Source organism: Haemaphysalis longicornis, unplaced genomic scaffold (genome assembly GCF_048455015.1).
Source record: "Haemaphysalis longicornis isolate Haplotype H1 unplaced genomic scaffold, Haemaphysalis longicornis Haplotype H1 scaffold_2, whole genome shotgun sequence".
Lineage (NCBI taxonomy): Eukaryota > Metazoa > Arthropoda > Arachnida > Ixodida > Ixodidae > Haemaphysalis > Haemaphysalis longicornis.
Genome location: NW_027526295.1, coordinates 138095768 through 138119307, shown reverse-complemented (window position 1 = coordinate 138119307; position 23540 = coordinate 138095768). Strand labels below are relative to the sequence as shown.

At 47.1% G+C, this 23540-nt stretch overlaps 1 protein-coding gene across 5 annotated transcripts in view; it reads right to left on the bottom strand.

Moving 5' to 3' along the window:
- Positions 1-23540, bottom strand: part of LOC144169263 (guanine nucleotide exchange factor DBS-like) — a 349981-nt gene that overhangs the window by 14207 nt on the left and 312234 nt on the right. For 4 of the 5 annotated variants that reach the window (XM_077698325.1, XM_077698328.1, XM_077698327.1 and 1 more), the window contains 10 exons: positions 23254-23369; positions 21920-21989; positions 21657-21755; positions 21384-21476; positions 16604-16729; positions 14760-14960; positions 10049-10150; positions 8660-8738; positions 8527-8593; positions 7028-7280 (listed from right to left, as the gene is read on the bottom strand). In XM_077698325.1, coding sequence (XP_077554451.1) covers positions 7028-7280; positions 8527-8593; positions 8660-8738; positions 10049-10150; positions 14760-14960; positions 16604-16729; positions 21384-21476; positions 21657-21755; positions 21920-21989; positions 23254-23369 — 1206 coding nt within the window. The remainder of the gene's footprint in view (positions 1-7027; positions 7281-8526; positions 8594-8659; positions 8739-10048; positions 10151-14759; positions 14961-16603; positions 16730-21383; positions 21477-21656; positions 21756-21919; positions 21990-23253; positions 23370-23540) is intronic. The other variant, XM_077698326.1, reaches the window with a different exon arrangement.

The window sequence follows — 23540 nt, the reverse complement described above, 5'->3', positions numbered from 1 at the left end:
CGCAAGAGGCATTGCGCACTTTAAGCAACGCCAATCTCACGTTTTGGTCACTAATTTCACCGAAGAGTACCAGCATTTAAACAAGGGAGCTGCAATTGCGTTCCTCGAAGAAACGCAAGAAGCAAGTGATGTGATCGCAGTCGCCGACTTTGAACGCACACCCGTAGAAACATTCAAGCTCCCGCAGCCATTCGACGTGAATCCGGCGCTACCGCAAGAACAACGGAAAAAATTATTGGCTTTGCTGCGTCGCTATAGCGAATGTTTTTCGTCGAGCGCAAAACTACGTCAGGCCCCTCTAGCGAAGCACAGAATAATAACCGAAGTTGGAGCCCGACCTACCCGACAGTCACCGTACCGCGTCTCTTCACACGAACGGGAAGCCATCCGGACTCAAGTCGACGACATGCTGAGCGATGACATTATACAGCCATCGAAAAGCCCCTGGGCTGCGCCCGTCGTACTCGTAAAGAAAAAAGACGGCACATTAAGGTTTTGCGTTGACTACCGGCGACTGAACAAAATCACGAAAAAGGACGTGTACCCCCTCCCCCGAATCGACGACGCCCTCGACCACCTCTGCCACGCGAAGTACTTCTCATCGATGGACCTGAAGACCGGCTACTGGCAAATTGAAGTGGACGAGAGAGACCGAGAGAAGACTGCATTTATAACCCCAGACGGCCTATACGAGTTCAAGGTGATGCCGTTTGGGCTGTGCACAGCACCAGCGACGTTTCAAAGAGTCATGGACACTGTGCTAGCTGGCCTTAAGTGGCACACCTGCCTCGTATACCTCGACGACGTAGTGGTATTCGCCCGGACTTTCGACGAACACCTTGCAAGGTTGGAGTCTGTACTCGAGGCCATTCGTACGTCGGGGTTGACGCTGAAGCCTGAAAAGTGCCGTTTCGCATACGGGGAACTCAAGTTCTTGGGCCACGTCGTCAATGCCGCGGGAGTCCTACCTGACCCGGCAAAAACTTCAGCCATTGCGAACTTCCCAAGGCCGAAAGACAAGAAGGGCGTGCGAAGATTTCTCGGGCTGTGCGCATACTACCGGCGCTTCGTCGCAAACTTCGCACGCATTGCAGAGCCACTCACGCGCTTGACGAAAGATAGCACCCCTTTCAGCTGGGAAAACGACCAAGAAAAAGCATTCTGCGAGCTGCAAAAACGCCTGCAAAGCCCGCCCGTGCTCGCTCATTTCGACGAAAATGCCGAAACGGAAATGCACACGGACGCCAGTGATATAGGCTTGGGTGCCGTCCTTGTCCAAAAGCAAAGCGGCTGCGAAAGGGTAATCGCCTATGCCAGCCGTGGTCTGTCGAAGGAGGAGAAAAACTATTCTGCCTCTGAGAAAGAGTGCCTGGCTATTATATGGGCGATTTCAAAATTTCGCCCATACGTGTATGGAAGGCCATTCAAGGTTGTAACAGACCACCATGCCCTGTGTTGGCTCGCCAATTTGAAGGACCCCTCTGGCCGCCTTGGGCGGTGGAGCTTGCGCCTGCAGGAGTTCGACGTTACAGTCGTTTATAAATCCGGCAGGAAACACTCCGACGCCGACTGCCTGTCCCGCGCCCCCGTCGACCCACCACCACAAGACGCTGATGAAGACAGCGCGTTCTTCGGGATCGTGACGGAGAGCGACCTAGCCGCCCAGCACCGTGCTGACCCCGACTTACGCGTCATAATCGAGTACCTCGAGGGATGCAACGTTGCCGTTCCTAGGACCTTCAAACGCAGCTTACCAGCATTCAGCCTGAGAAACTCCGTCCTCGTGAAGAAGAATTTCAGCCCCGGAACAAGAGCGAATTACCTTCTCGTCATCCCCGCGCACCTTCGTGACGAAATTTTGGAAGCGTGCCACGACGACCCGTCTTCCGGACATCTCGGCACAGCCCGCACTATTGGAAAAATCAAGGCGAGGTACTACTGGCCCGGCCTTACCTCTCACGTCACCCACTACGTCCGGAGCTGCCGTGACTGCCAGCGACGAAAAACGCCGCCGACAAGACCCGCCGGACTTCTGCAACCGATCGCCGTCCCATCGAGACCATTTCAACAGATTGGAATGGACCTTTTAGGCCCGTTCCCTACGTCACGATCACAGAACAAGTGGATTGTCGTAGCGACAGACTACATGACGCGCTACGCAGAGACCGCCGCTCTTCCGAGGGGGACTGCACAAGAGGTGGCAAAGTTTTTTATAAGCCAAGTTGTGCTGCGACATGGAGCCCCGGAAGTCCTAATCACCGACCGCGGAACGGCATTTACTGCGGAGCTGATGCAAGGAGTATTACGCTACAGCAACACGGATCACCGAAGAACGGCGGCATACCACCCGCAAACGAACGGACTAACAGAACGTCTGAACAAGACAATCGCAGATATGCTGTCAATGTACGTTGACGTTGAACATAAGACTTGGGACGAAGTGCTCCCGTATGTCACGTTTGCGTACAACACGGCTATCCAGGAGACGACGCAGCTGACGCCGTTCGAGCTTGTCTACGGTAGAAGGCCGACTACGGTGCTCGACGCCATGCTTCCGCACGTAGAAGACGACGACCTCAACGCCGACGTCCACGGATATCTTCAACGTGCGGAGGAGGCCCGCCAGCTCGCTCGAGTTCGTATAACGGACCAGCAGCTGGTGGATGCGGGCCGCTACAACCTCCGACGCCGAGACGCCGAGTACCAACCAGGGGATCGTGTGTGGGTTTGGACTCCCATCCGACGACGCGGACTCAGTGAGAAGCTCCTGCGACGGTATTTCGGACCCTACCAGATTCTACGACGTGTTGGCCAACTTACCTACGAAGTGATCCCCGATGGTGACTCCGGCACATCACGACGACGCACGCGGCCTGAAGTCGTCCACGTGGTTCGCTTAAAACCTTTCTACGGACGATGACGAACTTTTATTTTCATTTGTTCGGACTGTCGCTTAGCATCGGGTCGATGCACTCTTAGAGGGGAGGGGTAATGCCGCGAACCATACATTGGGTTTGTTTATTTGTGTTTTGCTTTTACCGCCCGGCTGCGCCGGTCTGTGTTATCTCTGCGCCAAGGGAAGCGCGTGTTCCATTCTTTCTTTCTGTGCCGCATGTGTTATCTGTTGTGATAGGGAGAGCATTCCGATCTAACGTGAACAGCCCAGAATAATCTTCTTGGATCTACTATGTTCTCGATGCGAATCGACGTTTCGAGAACCACGCGCGCCAAAGATAAAAAGCCTGCAGTGCGGACGCCGGGGCATTCGATTCGACGACACTCGCCAGTGCAAGTCACTTTGTTGACCGCTGCTTCGCCGCCTCTGTATTCTTTTGAGTTGTTAGGGGAGCACAAGTTCGCTCCAATAAACGTGTTTCTCATTCAACACAACTGCATCGTCCTTGCCTTCGTGACAATATAATGATGTCACTTACCATGCCGTTGTGTTTGTGCCTATATGTTTTTCCGATATGTCCCGTTCTTGTAGTAATATTGTTTCTACAGTTTGTTCAACGAGCACACAGCTGGCTCATTTCACCGCCAACTGAATTTTTTTTTTTGTTGTAAACCACTGCAACCATTACTTTTCACTTTGTGTACTGAGTACTGATGCGTACTGATAACTTCTGATAAGTACTGACGCGTTCTAGATCCGCTAGTATTATATAATGGTTTCACTTACCATGCGGTTGTGTTTGCGCCTATCTTTGTTTTTCGCGTATTTCCAGTTCATGTAGTAATATTAATTCTACGGTTTGTGCAACTAGCATTATATTGCTGTCTTCCATTCCTAACTGGCGTGTTATTTAGCAATGTACCATTCCTGCTTTCTTATAGGAGGTCGCCCTAAGTTTTTATTTCGGAACCTTCTTGTGTACACCATGTACCGTGTAACCGAGAAAAACCGTGTGAAACCGAGAAAAACCGTGTGAAATGAGTACTCCCGCAGGGAACTAGAAACTCTCCCTTGTGGCCTTGAAAAAACTCCTTTCGGAAGGCCTACAGAACCGCCCCAACTTTCGCAAAACTCCATTCAAAAGAAATATATGCTTCCCTTGAACCTCTTAAAAACTCCCATCGCGAGGCCTACAAAACATAAACCTCCATGCAAAAGAAGTAAATGCTTCCCTTGAACCTCCTAAAAACGCCCCTAAAATATAATAAGTACTTCCCAAGGGAGTCATATTAGGCTCCTATTCAACCGCCTAAAAAGTCCATAAACATCACTTAAAAACGCCTTCAGGAAGTAAAGAATACTCCATTTTAATCTCCTTAAATTCTCCCAAACATTTCTTAACACTCCCTAACTACCTCCTTTCTATCACCTAAAAACGCCCTGTTCTGAGGAGGTAAACAAAACCTCCCTGTTCTATGTGGTAAAAAAACTCCTACAAGGAGGATCACTAGAGGACAGGCGAAAAAGAACCTCTAGGGAGTATATGGGAGGAAAAAAAGTTTAGAGTGTGATACTTTCCTGGTTGTTATTCACTGTGCAAGACACTGCTGCTGGAAATTTGTACGCAAAGCACTTTGCCGCTGCGAGTTGTGCACAGAACCTTTGGGCACTAGTAACTAGTATGGAGCTCTTGTAAACTAGCTACTTCCAAGTAAAAGTGTTTAGCATGTGCAACTCGTGTGTATAACTATTCAGCACAGTGTTACCATGGGAGTAAACTTAGCCTGTGCTGCTGAATGTGATTTCATATAGGCCACTGTTTTGGATGTGTGTGCCTCTTGTGTGTGCATCTAGATCACATATTTCTCGGTATTCACAATGTAAACTTTCGGCTCATAAGGACATAAACTGAGGTGACACCACCATCTTGGACTGCTGAGGCATGTCATAGTGTGCATGAAAAGCACTTGCGGTGCGTGGCACTATGACAAAGAATTGGCCATCTGTTCATTTTTCGGAATGCTGAGACTGCTCATGCTATGCCAAATCGACAGTGAGAAGCTGAAATCGCACGTGACATTACAACGAGAACTGCACATTTGAAATGGTGAGGTGGCAGACAGATTTCCAGAGCTTTTTGTAGAGTTGTAAACCACGGCCTCGGAAGCTAGCTGGTTGCCGTATTAGAACCTATCAGTGCTAGGCCTCTCTGATGGAGTGTTTTGGCCATGCGCCCGGTGTGGTGCGAGGATTGGAACAAGGAAATTTAACCAGTGGCACTATTTCTGTAAGTGACATGGCCTCAGAAACAATGCTGCCCGGTCGCGAGAGTTTAATGAGCAGGAAGTGCTAGCAAGTAGCACTGAAAGCCGAACTGTTATGTTCAAATTGAAAGGTCAATTTCAACATTACTTGTGTGGGGTTCCTGCAATCACTGGAAAGCCTGGTGTTATGGCCTTGCACAAGATTGCTGAAGTCGCCACTTGGCAAGCTGCTGGGGACGCTCAGTTCCTGCTCAATAGGACTTGACATGTGCTCCGGAATTAGTTTCAGGACAAACAGAATCTTTGCAAGTGGTGAGGATACCTCGGCTGTGTACGTTAACTCCAGAAGCCACGCCCACCTCCGTCACCTCGTCGATGTGTGCAGCTTCTTGCATGGCCACCCAAGCGCACAGTGCTCTGTCGTGAGGATTACAGAGACAGGTCTTGGCTGGCCAATGGACCCACCCAGTCGGTTTTCGCTGGTACATGATGTATTTTTCAAGACTACGTTTACGTGAACAGAGCCCTTGCAAGTAAATGTGACTAAGTTGTCTGTAGGTACATCTGCATGTCATATGTCCCCGTCGTCCAGCTCACGATGTGCAAGGTGTTTGCGTGGTATCGCAGCGCTTCACCCAAAAGCGAGTGAGCCTAGCTTGTCCCCGGGTTTCGGCACCAGTATGTTGCGGAAGCAACAAGGAAAAATACCCAGTCGCTTCATTCTTGCAGTGGTGCGATGTTCGGACATTGGTACCGGCAGCCAACGGCGGGCACCGAAACCCGAAAGAGCAGATGTGCGTCCCACACCACGTTCGAGAAATCACCACCGTTGGGAGGCATCACCATCCTGATCCCTGGCGCCCGGTGAAGGCCGGCAACGACCGGCCAGCCGCCAGTTCGCCGAACCAGCACCCAGCTCTGCCTTCACTCCACGCCCTGGCGGATGGGAATAAGATGGCCCGCACTCCCCTCAATCGCTCTCTCGCCACCAGCCGTCGTCGGAGACGCCCTGGGAGGCATCCGAAAGCGCTCCCACATCCTGGCCGAGATGGAGACGACAGTCATCCCTCGTACCATCTACGCAGGCCAGCGAGCCCACATCAGCGCTTTGAGATCACACCCACAGCCCTGCAGCGTGCATGGACATCACCGTGCCCTGGAACAAGAGTCCCGACCTTCCCAAGCCAACACAGCAAGCTCACCCTGTGCACCCCGACCACAAAGCGAGAAGCGTCGGCACCAGCCCAACTATATTGCTACCCAAATTGTTTCTATAGCCAAACCTGTGTTGCCTCTTTTCCCCTCACCTTAGTGTGGACCCGTCTGGTTGGTAGCGTGGCACTGTCACTTATCGTGGGCAGCAAGCTCTCCTTTTAGTTATGATCATAAACAATTATATTGCGTTGTTGGCCCAAAGCCAAGATATAAGGCCTTCCCAAAGGCCCCTTCCTATTGCATCTAGCAGCACAAGCTACAGCCGAAACTCGGAGCATTGCAGGAAAATTGTCGCCGCTACGGCTGCCGGTGATCCTAAGAGCTCAAAATGCGAGCGATATATAGCTGACACCTAGTTCATTGTAAAGGGCGTGTTTCGTTGACATGAAGAGCAATCCTTTGCATTTTATTTTATTACAACAATGTTGAACTGAGTGTCATCGAACTTTGGAATACCCAGACGATATTCAATGCTTCCGAATGCTGCTATATCATTTCGATCGTAAATTGAATACCACGTTAACCACTCTGAACGTTTCGAATATTCACCCCACTAGTAGCGCGTCAACTCCCTTTCGCCACCAGTCTACGGTGTGGCAGACATCTCGAGAATTACAGCAGCGCCAACCGCGACACCGCTCAAAATGCTGACCTCAGAGGTGACAAAGATGTCTCCGTCATCCTCATCGTCGTCTTCACTCTGCGAGAGGTCGTCAGTAGACCAGCCGTCCTCGTGATCGGAAGCCTCGCCATTGGCTCCATAGCTGCGCAGTGCTGGGAAAGTGGCCCGGCGGCCAAGCACACGGCTGGCCCGCTGGTCGCAGCACCCGCTGCGGCTGTTGTTGTTGTCCGATACACGGCGGCTCTCCCAGCTCATGCCGCTGATGGTGTGCCGCACTCGGCTGCTGATGATGAGGATAGAGAACCAAACAAAGTCTATTAATTGTGGGGTTTATCACATTTAAGCTCATCATCACCAGCCTATCTACGCCCACTGCAGGGCGAAGGCCTCTCCCATTAATCTCCAATTACCCCGATCCTGTGCTAACTGCGACCAATTTATCCCCGCAAACCTCTTGATCTCATCTGCCCATCTAACTTTCTGCCGCCCCCCTGCCACGCTTGCCTTCTTCAGCTACACCTGGGCTATGAGGCACGCCGTAGTGGAAGGCTCCAGATTCATTTTGACCATCTGGGGATCCTTATCATGCGCCAAAATCTCAATACACAGGTGCTTTCGCATTTTGCGTTTGCCTGAAAAGCAGCCACCACGGCTGGAATCAAACCCGAGTCATTGGGCTTAACAGCACAATGTCTTAGCCCCTGAACCGGCACGGCGGGTGAGAAAACAAAGTCACGCAAGCACAGTTAAAATCTGGTCGCGATCCTATCTCCTAGGAAGTTTCCCAAATGGCATCTCGAACAACGAAAGCCCTGTTTTGACTTTTTCATGGGGCTGAAATCGGTAGGACACTGTAAATATATAGACAAACCTTGTGTCAGATATGACACAAGTTTTCAATACTTAATCAAATTTACAGAGGAAAAATTGTGCGTTTAAATAAACTACCAAAAAAACAGATATTGAAGAAGCAATCAAATAGAATGATGGGGGCCAATGGAAGTCGGTTAATCGAATGCTGCTGCATTCAGACTGTGTGTATCTATGTTGGAGTGCAATCCTATGTAGAATCATCGGTTATGCCATAATGACATTAACGTGTGACACTCTTAATGTCAAACAAGACAGCTAGGTGTAGCTTGGTATCAGCAAGAGCAAGTGCATGGACGTTCCACTTTTAATACAGGATAACATCGCCGTTCAGAGCTAAGTGCCGAGAAGAAAAAACGGTTCACAGAAATATTCTACAATGCAGAAGGAAATGTTCACATGCTTGCCTGGCTTAGTTATTGCCACAAAATATGCCAAAGCATCTATTTAAAGTCATTCCAGAAAAAGACCAGGAAGCATATTTTGCTTTACGAAATGCAAGGGCACTGCCCGTGGTATTATGCTTTAGCATTCAGTCAGGTCTGTGGGATAAATACAATAGCTATTGCAAGGGTCTTACTGACATTCAACGCTCCCCCCCCCCCCTCCCCCTGCCGCATACTTCAAGAAAAATCTCGTGTTCACATTGCGGTGCTCACCTCGGCGACTGTGGCTTAACCCCATTCAGCTGCTCATACTTCTCATACTGCTGACGCCTGCTTTCGTCTGCAATGATTCAAAAACAAAGCATGTTTGAGTTTCCACAGTGCGTTGTTTTTTGAAGTCGCTCACCTTTGAGATGTTCAAACTGCTGCAGGAGGACCTGCTTGATGTTCTTCACCCACAGATCCTTGCATTCTGTGGAAGGCGCCTAAAAAGGAGGAAAAATTTCAGAAAGATAAACTTTTTCTCAACAAAGTTATCATTTGACAACTCGCAGAGTTAGACTGTCCTAAACTTCTCAGTAGAAAACAAGGGCTACCTTTCAGTTATGTGCAGCTTTGGTTAAAGAAACTGTGAAAAGAAACTACAAGTTTGGATTAGTTGAAATTGATTTATTTTAAATATTATCGTGTCTTAGTATCAATCATGCCGACTTTAATTCACACTTCAAACTATTATTTAACAAAGCGGCTGCTCTCCAGCCGCTTTCCAGCACTGCTCCTATGAATTCACTGGGAGTTGGAATAGTTTGTGCGGTCGGGGACCACACACCAAAAATATTACAAAACTTGTAATGGCACCTATGGTTATGTTTGATCAGCACGACTTGAAGCTAGCAAAGAACCCGCCGCGGTGGCTCAGTGGCTAAGGCGTTACGCTGCTGAGCACGAGGTCGCGGGTTCGATTCCCGGCCGCGGCGGCCGCTTTTCTGATGGAGGCGAAAAGCAAAAACGCCCGTGTGTACGAGATTTCGGCGCACGTTAAAGATCCCCAGGTGGTCAAAATTAATCCGGAGCCCTCCACTACGGCGCGCCTCATCGCCTGCGTTGCGTCGGCGCGTTAAACCCCACAATCAATCAAATCAAGCTAGCAAAGAGTTCACAATTTACTCAGTTTTTGCTACTTCCCTGACGACATCACCATTAGACAATTTTGTGTCCATGGTGTTTGTCACTTCTTTTTAAGTCTCAGCACCTACGTCACAGCTCTGGGGTTACTATGTGGAGGAGAAATCCCCTTTTGTTGTGACTGCGTGCGGTTTCTTTTTCCGTCGCCAAAAAAATGCTCACTCAATGTCCAAGTGCCCTGCTTTAACCATCAATATATTCTTGTCACAATGAGCTGCAAGCGAAAATATTGATCAATTTAGAGTTTTTTTTCTATGATATGACCAGTCCACTCATTCATCCTTAATTGCTTGATAAAACACAAATTAGAGCAAAGGCTACCCACAAAGAAACAAACACATGAATGTGCTGCCATAAAGACATAGCAGCTGAGATTTGTGATCCCTGCTCATGATCTGCCATTACCAATCCCACAGACAATTTTGTCTGTACAACAACCATCTAAGTAAATCAAAAAATAATATAAAGTGTGTGCCTGATGTTCACTTAACACACACGCCACACGAATGAACGCCAGTAGCTAAATTTAACAAAAAGCACGAAGGCTTGTCACCGAGTAACATGGAGTGATACCAAAGCCGGCAAATGCAATGCAATCAACAAAGCATACCTGAATAATAAACACCTGTGTTCTTCCGTGAAGCCACACTTCAAACTTCCTTTTGTCTCCCCTGGACCCCTTGAAATTTTCTGTCAAACCGATTTGGGATGTCTGCAATGAAACACAGCAAGAAAAATTGGTGGACATTTTTTATACATTTTCTAGTCATGCACTTTGGCATGTGCCCGGCTCCAGTCAGAGATGTGAACGCATATAGATGCCTCACACATACGTCACAAAGCTGCTACATAACGACAATACACTGTCTTTGATATCCTTGGTGGGGTACCACCTAAAGCCGAAAAGCGTTAAAGCCACAGCACATGACGTCACTGGTCTAATTCCAATCCATGGAGGCTGTATTTTTACTGTAACATAGTTATGCTTATATTACGACATTTCTTTATTTTCCCTCTTTAAAGAAAGCGTGAAAAATCTGAAAGAGAATATCAAACAAGCTGTTAGTACAGCCTGTTATAATTTGTATTTTTTAATACAGGAAGTCAATACGGCACCACCACAACTTGAAATTTCATTCTCGTTAGCTCATGAACCTAAAGTAGATAATTTTTATAAAATCACACTTTACACTGTACTTTTTGGAATAAAACTTCGGTTTTCGGCTCCACATGGGAATCTCGATCTGGGGCTTCCCAAGCAACCACTGGACGTCCGTCGGCCGTCCGCCGTACGTCCGCTCCGGCTCTACCGGACATCCGTAGGAAGTTCGTTTCAGGGCCGATAAACGCACCATGTGCGCCCGTGGGTTGACCGGATTTAACACTTCCGTACGTCCAGTCGGACGTCCGAAATTGGGCGTATTTGGGATATTTAGTAAAAATTTCCAGAATCACATAACGAGAAGCTTACGTTCCTACATAAGACCAACGCACTACACAGGCATACATGAACACAGCGAACTTCCTTCACGTGTTTTGTTTGTGGTTCGCAATTCTTATATTATCATCATCACCACCACCAGCCTATCTACGCCCACTGGAGGGCAGAAGCCTCTCCCATGGATCTCCAATTATTTCGGTCCTGTGCTAACTGCGACCAAGTTATTCCCAAAAACTTCTTGATCTCATCTGCCCATCCAACTTTCCGCCGGCCCCTGCCACTCTTGCCTTCTCTCGGCATCCACTCTCTTACCCTTAATGACCAACGGTTATCTTGCCTTCACATTACATTCCCTGCCTACGTCCATTTCTTCGTCTTAATCTCTACTAATATGTCCTTAACACATGTTTGTTCCCTGACCCTCTCCGCTCTCTTCTTGTTCCTTAATGTTACACCTATCATCTTCCGTTCCATTGCTCGCTGAGTCCTCCTCAGTTTAAGTTAAACCATCTTAGTGAGCCTCCAAGTTTCTGCCCCGTAGCTGAGTACCGGTAAGATGCAGCTGTCATACACTTCTTCAGGGACAGTGGTAGGCTGCCATTCATCATCTCAGAATGCCTGCGAATGTACTCCACCCCATTCTTATCCTTCTAATTATCTCTGCCTCATTGTTGGTATCCGGGGTCACAACTTGGCCTGAGTAGATATGTTCGCTTACCACTTCCACTGCCTTGCCACCTATCTCAAACCGCTGTGCTCTCCCCAGGTTACTGAGCATTACTTTAGTTTTCTACACATTCATTTTCAGGCCCACGGTTCTACTCTGCTTGTCCAGTGCGGCAAGCATGCTTTGCGATTCCTCCCCTGAGTAACTTAGCAAGGCAACGTCAGCAGCAAATCTGAGGTTACTGAGGTGTTCTCCATTAACCCTTATTCCCACCTGTTCCCAATCCAATATTATAAATACTTGTAAACATGCTGTGAATAACATTGGAGACATTGTGTCTCTTTGTCTGACGCCCTTCCTTATCGCTAGTTTAAGGCTCCCCTTACGGAGGACGATGGTAGCTGTGAACCCATTGTAGATATCCTCTAGTATTCTTACATAATGCTCGTCCACACCCTGGTTCCGTAATGCCTGAATGACTGCTGAGGTTTCCACGGAGTCAAATGCTTTTTTACATTCTATGAAGACTATGTAGGGGTTGAGCATACTCCACACAGCTCCCTATATCATGATTTATCGTGTGAATATGGTTTATTGTTGAATAGCCTTTACGAAACCCTGCTTGTTGTTTAGGTTGATTGAAATCTAATGTGGCAGAAATTCTGTTAGCTATTAACTTGGTAAGCACATTGCAGATGACTGACAGTAAGCTGATCGGCCTGTAATTTTTCGTCCTTCATGTAACCTTTCTTATGGATTAGGGTGAGGTTCGCGTTCTTCCAAGATTCCGATCACTCGCGGTCATTAGGCATTCCGTGTATAGGTTTTCCGGTTTTTCTAATACAATTTCCCCGCCATCCTTCAAAAGTCTGCAGTTATCTGATATTCACCAGGTGCTTTCCCCTTTGCATTTCTTTCAAAGCCTTCCTTACTTCTGTCGTTACTGGTGGGATGTCTATCTTCTCTGAACCACTTTCTCGTTCGGCCCTATCCTGGATGTCCCGGCTACTCAACAGATCTCTATAGTATGTATTCAATAGCAAGGCACGCATGCAGGCAACCATGTGAGTGCGCCGTCACTGGTTACGTCGGGCTCCACGGGATGGCGGTACTTGTCCGTACTAAGCGCATGATATGGGTTGGACATTCCAAGCTCTGGCCCGCTGAACGCAAAGTAATGCCTTGACTCTAATATCAGCGCAATTCATAACAACTCTGTTGACACCACCGTTGAGAATCAGGTTGAAACGGAGCAGACGACGCACGCCGGATGTTGTATTTTTCTTCCGCGTGCGGCCGCAGTGGCACAAGCGGTGCCATGTCCGTGGCGCTTCGGCCATGTCAGTGGCCATTTCAGTGTTGTAAAACGAAGAAATTTACAGCTAAACTTTTCAGTGAATACCACCTATAGAACTCCTCGGCTACTATGACTATTTTATCCCTATTTGTGATGACATTGCCTTGCTTGTCTTTAAGCGCATACATCTGCTTTACGCTTCTTCATTGCTTTCAGGCTACCTCCATTCTCTACAGCGTGCTCGATCCTCTGCATATTATACTTCCGTATGTCAGCTGTCTTACGCTCATTGATTAATAGTCGCTTATTGATTAATTGATAAGCATATTGAGAAATCTTATATACCCCTCCCCAAAGAGGTCATTGTTGGATTCGGTGAGGCGCTTCGAAAAAGTAAAAAAATTAGGCTTAATTTTAGAGAATGCAGACGAAACGTGCAATAGACAAGTCAGGGGTCAGGGTGTTTTTGTACAAAATGTTTTAATTTAAAATCAAAGTAGCTTCTTCGTTTTTGCTTTTATATTCAATTTCAGCCATTATTTGATGCTTCGTCGTAACCCTGCACTACTACTGGGGTATGTCATTCGGACTTGTACAGTGCGCGTCAGGCTTGTCTAGGGCAAGCGAGCGCACGGCTACCGGGCATGCTGGCGACATCTGCTGATAGTGGCTGATTTGGAGAAGCTTGCCATTGCGCGTGCGTGGATCTCGGACAGGCTCGGGTTAATCGTATTATAGCATGGGCCCCTCAAACTTAGACACACCACACCCCGCAAGGGGCGCTTTTATTCTGCAGTGCCAATTGTAGACGGTGACACGGGGTAAGCGCGTAATTTGACGCGATGCATTATCAGTGCAGCCGTTACTTCCTCGCACAAACGTTTCGGCGGAAAGCGCTGTAGTGCTTTCTTCTTGCGTGCCTTTCGTTTGCTAAACGTTAGATTCACAAGATTAGCGCAGGTCGTTTTGTAGAATTGCGTAACCACCTGTTGGGTTATTGCACCGCGTCGAACGACGCGTCTATCTGGCCTGTCAACGCTCCCGGTTGCCACTGTGAAAGACAAGCGCCCCTCGAGGGTGATGGTGTCTGCAAATTCGAGCGGCACATGCGAAACGACGACCGGCCTGACCCTGTACGAGACCGGCGCACGCGAATGGCAAACTAACTCCAACCCAGCCGCTATCAGAAGATGTCGCCGGCACGCTCCCAAGCCGCGCGCTCGCTTTCCCTAGACAAGCCTGACGCGCACTGTACATCCGTTTCTGGATGTCCACTGTACGTCCGAAAATGTGCTTCCTAACATGGACGTACAGTGGACGTACAGTGGCCGTCCGTACCCGGCATCAGATGTTCGGCAGTATTTCGGACGTCCGACAGACGTCCGTGGTTGCTTGGGTTAAGGTGAACCTTAATTTAGGGTCGTAGACTGATCTAGATCCCCTGAAATTCTTCGACAAGCGCTGACACCTTCTATGCTCAAGTGCATTTCGCCTCTTTGAGAAAACCCATCTTTGCAGACAAAAATTAAACTCATAGCTACCTTGGAGCGACAAATCACCTAGTCATTGCACCAGCAATTTTCCCTGTTTAGACTGTAGATGCTCCACGAAACGCGCTTGCCTACTAAGCTGCACACAACCATTTGATTTTATTTCACTTCTATTTCACTTTTGTATCCCGCAATGTCACATTCGCACAACTGGCAAAAACAAACGTGTTTTCTCCAGCTTGCAAGCATTTTTGGGAGGTTTGTAGGCCCACAAAACGCCGCCAAATCATAGGACTCAGTTTTTTACCAGTACTTCGAAGAAATGTTTGAGCTCCGCAATTTTTTCTAATCAGCACCAATCTATGTGGGCCGGAGATGTTTCCGTGAACAAAGCCTTTCAAACCCATCCTAACAGCCCCAAAATACCTTGAGAGCATTCTTGAATGCATAGCTGGGGTTGTCATCGCGACCGTACTTCTTGGTGAACAGAACCAGGTGCTCGTAAAGAAAGATGTAGCGCTGGCTGGGCTTGAACCGCAGTTCCCGCATACGCTCCTTCTTCTTCTTCTCCATCCACACATTGAACATCCCTTGCAACAGCAGCTTTCCGTAGTCGGCCAGGCTTCCCTGTGCACAGGGCAAGAGAGCAGCAAATAGTGAAGTGAAAAGAGGGCAATACTGTTGCGCTTTAAAAAAATGAACGCGTAAAATTTATTTCCAACCAGCCACGGTGGCTCAGTGGCTAAGGTGCTGCGCTGCTCAGCCCACGGACGCGGGTGCGATCCCGGCCACGGTGGTTGCTTTTCTGATGGGAGGAGAAAAGTGAAAAGGCTCGTGTGTCCAGATTTCGAAGTACTTCAAAGATACCAAAATGTTCAAAATCCATTCTGGGTCCTCCACTGTGGTGCGCCTCATAGCCCAGGTGTATATTCCGCCCATTAAACCCCACAATCAATCAATAATTTCTTTCACACTGTGCCCTGTGTCTCGCACAAGATGCGCACTACTTTTTCTTTATTTATTCTTAGCACTTCCTGCATAGTTTAGTTTTAGTTGGATTGAATGGAAACAGGCTTGCCAATGACACGCAGAATAAATAATGATGAGTAACCAAACTACAGCCAATAATGTATGCAAAATATGGCTGCAATACCTGCTGTTAAAAATGGGTTCTCCCGCAGTTAAGTGTGAATTCAGCGAAAAGTACTTACATCAACAATCTCGTAACTGCACCCAAAATGTTTTAATTAAGTGTCTTACTCAAAAACTGCCTGAGGGCAAGCAATTTTCTTGGTTTAAGCATGAGTTTGAACCAGTGTAGGTGAGTATCAACGGGCTTTCAGCAACTATGTTTCACAACAAATAGAGTAACTCTTCTTAATAGACATAAATCACTGTAATGTAAAGGTGGCAAGACACTAGTCTTCTTTCTTGTGAGGCCACCACACTAAATTCAGTTGCAGAGTGCACTTGCTTCATAAATGAGCACTAAATTGCAGACAGGATATATGAAAAAAACGAAAGAATTGAACCATCTCCGCTGTTTTCACCTTTTTTCGGCTCGAACTCATCGAAGTAGTCTGACGCCAAGAAATCTTAAATCTGACTTGAAGCTTATAAAATGCATCTGACAAAGTGCTGTAATGTAAAAGTGGCAAGACACTAGTCTTCTTTATTCTAAGGCTACCACACCAAGTTCTGTTGCCGAGTGCACTTGCTTCATAAGGGAACACTGTATTGGATACAGGATATATGAAAAAAGGAAAGAATTGAACCGTCTCCGCTGTTTTCACCTTTTTTCACCTCGAACTCATCGAAGTATTCTGACGTCAAGAAATCTTCAACCTGAATTCAAACTTATAAAATGCATCTGGCGGCTTTATATTCCAACCTCTGTGTGGCCCCCATAGCGGATACTTCCTTACACTAATTCTGAAGCCTCTCTGCTTCCCACGTTTGTCTTGGTATGCTTTTTTATAAGAAACCTGCACGTAGCGTTAAAAGTGTGCCAGACTTTACAACACTTAGTCACTGCCGTCAGTTGCACACACTGTGAGTAGTACACCAGCCTCTATAATATGTACGAAGTATAGGGTACCGCCAGTGATATTGGTACTGATATTGGTATTGTTTCGACTAAACAATTGCTTCGCTTGTTACGTTTAAGATAAATCTATATCATAGTACTCAACTCCAGACAGATACAAAGAAATGATCTCACTCTGACACAGGGCAGGTAAGATGGTATCGCTATTGTTAAGGATGCTTACATGAAATCCGGTTATTGAAACTTGGTGCATGCTGTCGTTGACATGCTTGAGCACATCGAGCATGGTGTTCACAGCCTCCTGCAACTCGTATTGCTCCCCAGACGCTTCGGAGTACTTTAGCAAATCCTGAAAGATGAGCCGAGAATGGGCAGTGGCATTCATGTTACAAAGCCAACGCTTCAAGAAATAACCAAAGGACTGCTATAAAACAAAAGTTTATGTAATGGTGAATTACATGGCAGCTTTGAAGGCTTAAAATTCTCTCTATAAAAAGGTGGGGGCTGGAAACGTGTTGCGCTGGCAGCAGTGCGAAATGGATTGGTGAACCATTATTAGTACTGCAACAATGGGTAAAGTGCATTTAGGTCATTTTTCTTAAGCTCCTTCCTCCAAACTCATAATCTTTACGGAACATTTATAATTATCGCCTAAGGCACCAATTAAAACAACCTATTTTGAAGATGCAACTCCAAATTGTAGTGATCAAAGATTCTTTAATTATGACACGAGTTGCTGCCTTTGTCACGTAATGAAGCCCTTATCAGAGAGTCGAACTACAGAGGCAAACACAGGCTGCCATAGCTTTTAAAGTGGACGTTAATTAAACAGAACAAATATGCGCTCTACATACTCAGTTGTAGAAATCGTTTTATTTGCACTACGTAGCCTAAATGTGCCTGCTTCAAAACCATCAAAACCGTTGTGATGAAATTTTACTAGCGAGAATCCTAAATCAAGTATTTGTAGCGTAGTTCTCTCCGGTATGCTCAATTTTCCAGTAGTCAAACGAAAACACAGTGAACTCCCATTAAGTAGAACTCGAAGGGACTATGATAATTTGTTGATCTTATCAGCAGTTCGTTTCTGCTCTCCTCCCCAAAAAAAGAATTGGCAACACCCCTGCATTCAAATATCTTCCTTCAGGACGGTGAATGAAGTCGACTTACGATGGAGGAAAAAAACAAAACAAATAGTTTATTTGAGTGCGCAACTTGATACAAGAGTGTCTTTAAGTGCTCATGCCTGCTTTTTCCAGTCTAAGTAGCGACAGAGAGCGTACACCTGTCGCTTCAAGAAATAACCAAATGAATGCTTTGGTCTCTGTAGACAGAGACCAAAGACCGTAGACCAAAGACCGCACAGACCGTAGACAGAGACGATCGCTTTCTCGAAGGTGACGCGGAGGGACTCGCGACGCGAACCGGCGCGAACTCACATGCTCCTGCTGAAAAACTGCATTTGTCAGGAGAGCTGCTACGTTCGCCAACAGGAAGTCTCCGTCGTCGCTTTTTTTAACTATTTTATCCTCCTGGTTCTGCGCCTCTATCATCCAGAGCAGAGCGGCCACAAAACTCGCACCACGCTCTTTTTTTTCTTGGCTCTGCCGCTGCCTCCTCTGGGTGAAGGGTGGGAGCTTCACCCTTGTGTCTTTTTTTTTCTCGCTCCCTCCCTTCCACAGTGGTCCGAATTCAATTTCAGTTGTGGTTTCTTTTCATTTTCTTTCCCTCTGGTAGTGTGCATTCCTCGCCGCACCCCGCCAAGACTGCCATGTTCTCTACCCCGAATCGCCAGCAGTGGCGGTCACCCAGAAAGCTGTCCATCTCTGAGGTGGCACACTCGGTTCGGCACGAGCACCGGCACATGACCGTGAAAAAATTGCCCTAATCTTGCCGTGCAGAAGAAAAAGAAGCGGCAAGTCACAAGAGGGGAGGACGTGGACCAATGAACGGCGGCCACAACCGAAGAGCAAGGGAGGCCAGGGGAGGACAGAGTAGAACATCTGGTGGAGTAGAAGAGGAAGGTTTGAGGAGAGCCGTGTCCAGGCGAGAGATCGAGAGCGCGACGGGTGTCTGGGACCCGCGCTCTCGAGAGATCTACCTGACGCCCTGCCTTCCTGCGGTCCCTGTTCGGTCCTCCAGAGTACTGTCCCGTGGTAGGCGCACGAAGCCACGCAGTGCCCTGTTCCTAGCCCGCTGTTTCATGAGCGTCTCCACCGGCCTGCTGCCCGCCGCCTGTTGGTGGCCGGGTCGCTTCGTGGCCGGGTGTCGAGCACTACCGACCCGTAAGAGCTACGACGGGTTGACCTCGGCGAGGACTCGGCACGCCGGACGTAGTCATCGGCTCCTGGTCGCGCCCCGCAGCGCTCTGCATTGCATCACATCGGCGCACCGAGCACCGACCCCCTGGAAACACCACTCAGTCATGGTGAACTTTTCCATTAACTATTCTATGGTTCTTTAGTGTATTTCGTCGTTTTTGAGGTGTTTAGCTTGTTTTACCAGTGTTTCATTTGCGTCGGGCGGTGTATAAGAATGCATGTTCACTCATAACCCTTCCAAACGCCCTCGTCCATTTCTTGGCTTTGTGGCAAGTACCAGTCGCCCCTGAATCTTTGAAAGAACAACCCACGGGGTTTACCCTCACACCATCTTAACCGAAGAGCACGTGCAAGGCTGTTTGTCTTAAGCAGATATTTTTTTGCATTGGGTCTATACGCCTCGAGCGCGGCCTGTAGGTGCGCCGCTGAAATCCCCCTAGCGGCCCGTTTCGAAAGCAGCCACGGCAGTCCCCGTCCCGCTACCCCCTGTCGTCGCTGATTTTGCGGCACGTTCACGACTGAGATTTACCGTTTGCGGGCGTTCGAAATCCATGTTGATTGGGAGCAGTCACTGGGTTTGCAAATGGGGTGCGCTTACAAGAATGTAAATGTTTCTGACGCGATCTTAGTGTGGTATATTCGGTCTGTATAAGTGCCAGGTGTGTGTCACAAGCCAGCGTCGCGGAACCGGTGTACGCATGGAGCTGATTGTAGTTACACTGCCCTGAAATTAATCAGCAGTGTCTCCGTAACCACCGTTTCCTCAGATGTTCATGCTACGGTTATAAACTACGATGTAAATCGGTTTTGTGCGCATACATAATCAGCGGAGCACTCATACCTGCGAGCACGCCAGTTACGTTTGCCAATATCATACCTCAGATATTGATCACCGCCGTTTACATGCAAATGTGTGTTAATTTCGGGAATATTCAACGAAAGTGCGATGGATAATCCAGAATTATACTCGGGGATCAGCACACGACAGAGTCGTCTTGTCGTGAGGTACGTAAGCGCCCGCAAACATTCATCTGCTACATATATCCTCTGCGAGCAGCGCGCAGACGGGCTTAGAATATAATCGGCGTCCGCGACTAAACGCTTCTTCGAAATGTCGTCATATGGCACATGGAGCCTGCAGAATAAAGCAGGAACTGAAATCGGAGGGTCTTATCACATACGACACTCTTTCAACGACACTTTTCATCGCTTGTGAACAGTCTATACCTTGTATACTTCCAAAAATGCGCCCGCCGAACGATCAGTTGTCGTGGAAGTTGAAAAACAAAAAGAAAGTGTACGCGAGATTTGTGTGTGTGATTACTAAAACGTTCACTGCTTGATTTCGCTCCGCATTTGTACACAGCGTGCCCCTCACCTCCCCCCTCCTATGTCTCGCGAAATAGCGGTGAATTTCGCGTATAGTTGGTCTGGTGAACCCTACCTGGCTTAATGTCCGACGAACGTCTTTAGCATGTCAGAAACTGCACTGGGTCTTTTTTTTTTTCATTTCCGTTAGAGCTATTCTGTTTCTTCTGGACTTGCACAACATTTATTTTTCCGTGGTTTCATTAACTTCACTTGGGTCTTGCTATAGGGTGTGTGTGGGCACATACTTAACGACGCACAGCCTTGGAATATACCTAACATTTTTCGCATGGTTTATATTCTTATAAAAGGAATCATTTAGTGCCCGGGATTGGGTAATATCATCACATCGCGAAACATATTTTTCTGCGACGTATATATTCGAAACGGAGCCGCATTCGTTGTTTACACTGCAAAACGAAGCCAACCTCTCACTGTGCCAGTATCAGGTCTAAGCGATGCGACAGTAGCATTCATTTGTGCCTGACGTATTTGGAGGTGACAGGGGTGATATGCTGCTACCATCGCCGACGCCCGGAAAAGCGGCGACGAAGCGCGCAGAACCGCGTCCTCGGGTAGCTCTTTCAGGCAATCGCGCACTCTACGAAGACGCAGCTACATATGAAGTGACCTCAACGTACCCTTTACGTATAGACGTCACCATAACAAGTTTTTTTTTTTTTGGGGGGGGGGGCGGAAAGGCGAAAAGAAGCGAAACAGAACCAAAACACTACACGAGCCCCTATCAGCCGAGCTGCGCACAGCCCGTCAACGCCGCGGAGAAGCGGTGGCAGGTGGCGCAGCGATCGCAAAGCTCGAGGCGTATGGAAAATCAAACAAAAATTTCTACTTTGTTCGGCATAAGCGAGAATTCGTCTTAACCGAGTTCGCCTTAATGGGAGTCCACTGTAATCAAACTTATGTCCAGCGTTTATATCCCATTACATTCGCCACTAATTACTTTTAAGACCTCTATTGGTCTGCAAAGTATTCTTGCACAATCACCACTGAATGCGATATGTTAATTTTTCTTCAACATTACATTTGAGCTCTGCTAGACTACAGACAAATAACAAACATCTATCATAACTATCGTTCGAAAGCGAAGCTTTTGACAATTATCTAGTTGCACGAAATTTGCAAGGACTTCTACAGTGAGCTCTCGCTAAGTTGTCATTCACACTTGTTCGATGAAAACATCACCTCTATAGAGGGATTTTCTTAAGCTCCTGAAAAATAGCACCCAATGCCCGAAATTGTTGAGTGCAAGGCCTATAGTTGGGCATACTGGTGTAGTGAAAGCAGCATTTGTACCTTGAGCAGAAGCTGGTACTTTGTTATCCTCTGAACTGGCTTGAGCAGATAGGCATCCAATGGCAGCTTGTGGTTTAGTTTCCTTTGGCATTCCTAAGCACAAGGCACACAAAAAAGCGAGTCAGCCTGAATAAAGTATGCCTATGCTACACTGAAATGACCGAAATATACAGTGCTGAACGTCTGGCGTTGTTAGCAGCTAAGCGCAAAACTCGACAAGAGGGGTGACAGCCAGATGCAGCGAAGTTTAGCAAAAGCAGTCAATTTTCTTACCTTGAAAAAGGCATTATCACTGGCGCACTGGAGTCTCAATGCTTCAGACTTTGGTTTGTTCATGCAATATGCACTGTACAGTTTATGAAAAGTTTCCTTCTGCAAGAAAAACGACACCAATTTTCTCATTCCAACCAGGATAGTTGATCGACACACTAGCCGAATGACAGTTTATGTTAAACCATAGTGAAGTGACAGCTTGCGAGCAGGAAGTTAGGGTCATAGACACGACACTTCTGGTTTTGTGGGAAGTGATTGCTTACCCGTTGTACGAAACAAGTCCCCACTAATTCTGGAGTGCTCCGGCAGTTTTGAAGGTCCTCTAGGAAGACACTGGAACCATGATGACATCAGAAGAATATAGTGCAGTCAATTATTGATGACAAAAACAAGAATTCAGTGAAAAGGTTCCTAGACAAGCACAAGAATACTGTGTGGTGAGTGAGGTGTTTGTCACGAGAATGTCTTTACCTTTTTAATGCATTGTAATATTTTATGCGCTGACATTTCACTCATAATTTATTTATAAAAGGCGGCTTTTGCTCTGCACCTTTTTGACACTAGAGGCAGAGAAGTACATTCCCCAAAAGTAGAAGTCAGCTATGCCATGTGGCTCAGACTGTTACTGAAGATTAGGACGTTTTGGCAACAACTAGTAATATATACATATAAAGGTCGTCTTTCTCGCGTAACAGCTGATATTGCCTGGTGTTCACACCCTAATCAATGTTTACACAAATTGAATTAATATTATTTCTCTCCGAAAATTTATGATCAAAACAAGAACATTTATGCTCGTAAAACAGACCTGCAGCAAAAAAATCATTTTGTCATAAAATGGATTCTGCACTCACTACAGAACGCTTGAACGCTGTACTAAATCTAGACAAATAAAGATAGCGCAGTATCCTTCGACGAGACTATAACAATCCTTTTGTACATTGCATGTAAGCGAATTGCACCGCGTCAAAAACTGTCAAGACTCAAGTAGAGAGCCCAGAGCAAATTTGTTGATTTGGTCATGCCACCTGACAAGAAATGGGCCACTGACATAACTACTCATCCATCAGTAGTAGAATTAATAATGTGACGATTTGACTAAAACGCATTAATACTGTCTCCATGCCTTAAAACGTTGCTCTGCCATAGTACCCTGTTTAGCGACATAGTTTCAAGAAAATAGCTAGTACCATTGCACCTGAAAGAAACGAATACTCCATGTCACTTCCTCAATGGTGAAAATGAAACCCCAATTTCTGAAAGATGCCCATGTGTTCGAAATAATTTAAAATTACACCCCAAAAGTTGCTACCAAATTAACGAAAAATATAAGAAATGAAGGGCCCTATACAAATTCGTTACATATTTATCTTTCGCGTAAGTGCCAATTGGATAATAAACTTGGGTGCCGCGTTGAGACTAAAACTTTATGCTCAGTTGGTTGGTTTGTCCTCAGGATGTTGCGGAGGACGTCTTGATATCCTCCTAACATCCTGAGGATATCAGGACGTCTTGAGTATGTCACTGACGACATTCAAAGTATGCCCTGAGGAAGTTATGCCCGTGAGGACAGCGAATTATTCGATGGCGTACTCACTCATTGTGGAACTGATAGAGGGCCTCCATGTTCCCAAACAGTATATCGGCTTTCCCATACAGGGAATGAGGCACAAGGTGTTTCATTTCGGGGTTCGACATTTCCTTCTTGTACCCCTGCCAAAAACAAAGAAACCCATAACCGGGAGTAGTAGCTCTCTTATCATTTGCTTCGCATCTCACACCTAGGAGGTGGAAACGTTGTTACGATGCGGATTCCAATCACGCGCACTTCTACAGAAATGAAGAGAAAACATCTAACCAGAATGCAAAAAATCCCCCAGATTC